The following is a 413-nucleotide window of genomic DNA, read 5'->3' on the forward strand; positions in this document are numbered from 1 at the left end:
ATTTTTTCCAGCGGCACCCTTCAACTCCAAGAAAGCCACCCGTCGTGCTCACCTTCCAAGCCCCTCCTGAGGCTGTGTGGACAAAGCAGCCTCGAAGACGCTGCAGATGGCCTGACATCAGTCTTGCTCTCAGCGTCATGGTATAAACGTGGGACACCTGGACAAGTAGAGAGGATCAGTATATTGTTAGTTGAAATTAATGTCAGAAATACACATATATATACTATATTATATACTACCTTTCCCTTCTTGTTTTTTATACAAAGATGGTTCCACAAGTGATAAGTTACCATGAAGTCCACCACTAAGCCTACCTGACTTTACCTATTTACTATGTTCTTTGAATTTTCATGAGAGGTTTCATATTCAGTACTATTATCATTGCTAGTGATGTTAAAATAATAACAGTCTTA

At 40.0% G+C, this 413-nt stretch overlaps 1 protein-coding gene across 1 annotated transcript in view; it reads right to left on the bottom strand.

Moving 5' to 3' along the window:
- The window catches only part of LOC119588538 (isopentenyl-diphosphate Delta-isomerase 1-like), a 37,361-nt gene that overhangs the window by 31,431 nt on the left and 5,517 nt on the right, over positions 1–413 (bottom strand). Inside the window, exon 2 of the mRNA XM_037937178.1 lies at positions 53–157. Coding sequence (XP_037793106.1) covers positions 53–139 — 87 coding nt within the window. The 5' untranslated portion in view covers positions 140–157. The remainder of the gene's footprint in view (positions 1–52; positions 158–413) is intronic.

This window comes from Penaeus monodon, chromosome 24 (assembly GCF_015228065.2).
Source record: "Penaeus monodon isolate SGIC_2016 chromosome 24, NSTDA_Pmon_1, whole genome shotgun sequence".
In the NCBI taxonomy this organism is placed as follows: domain Eukaryota; kingdom Metazoa; phylum Arthropoda; class Malacostraca; order Decapoda; family Penaeidae; genus Penaeus; species Penaeus monodon.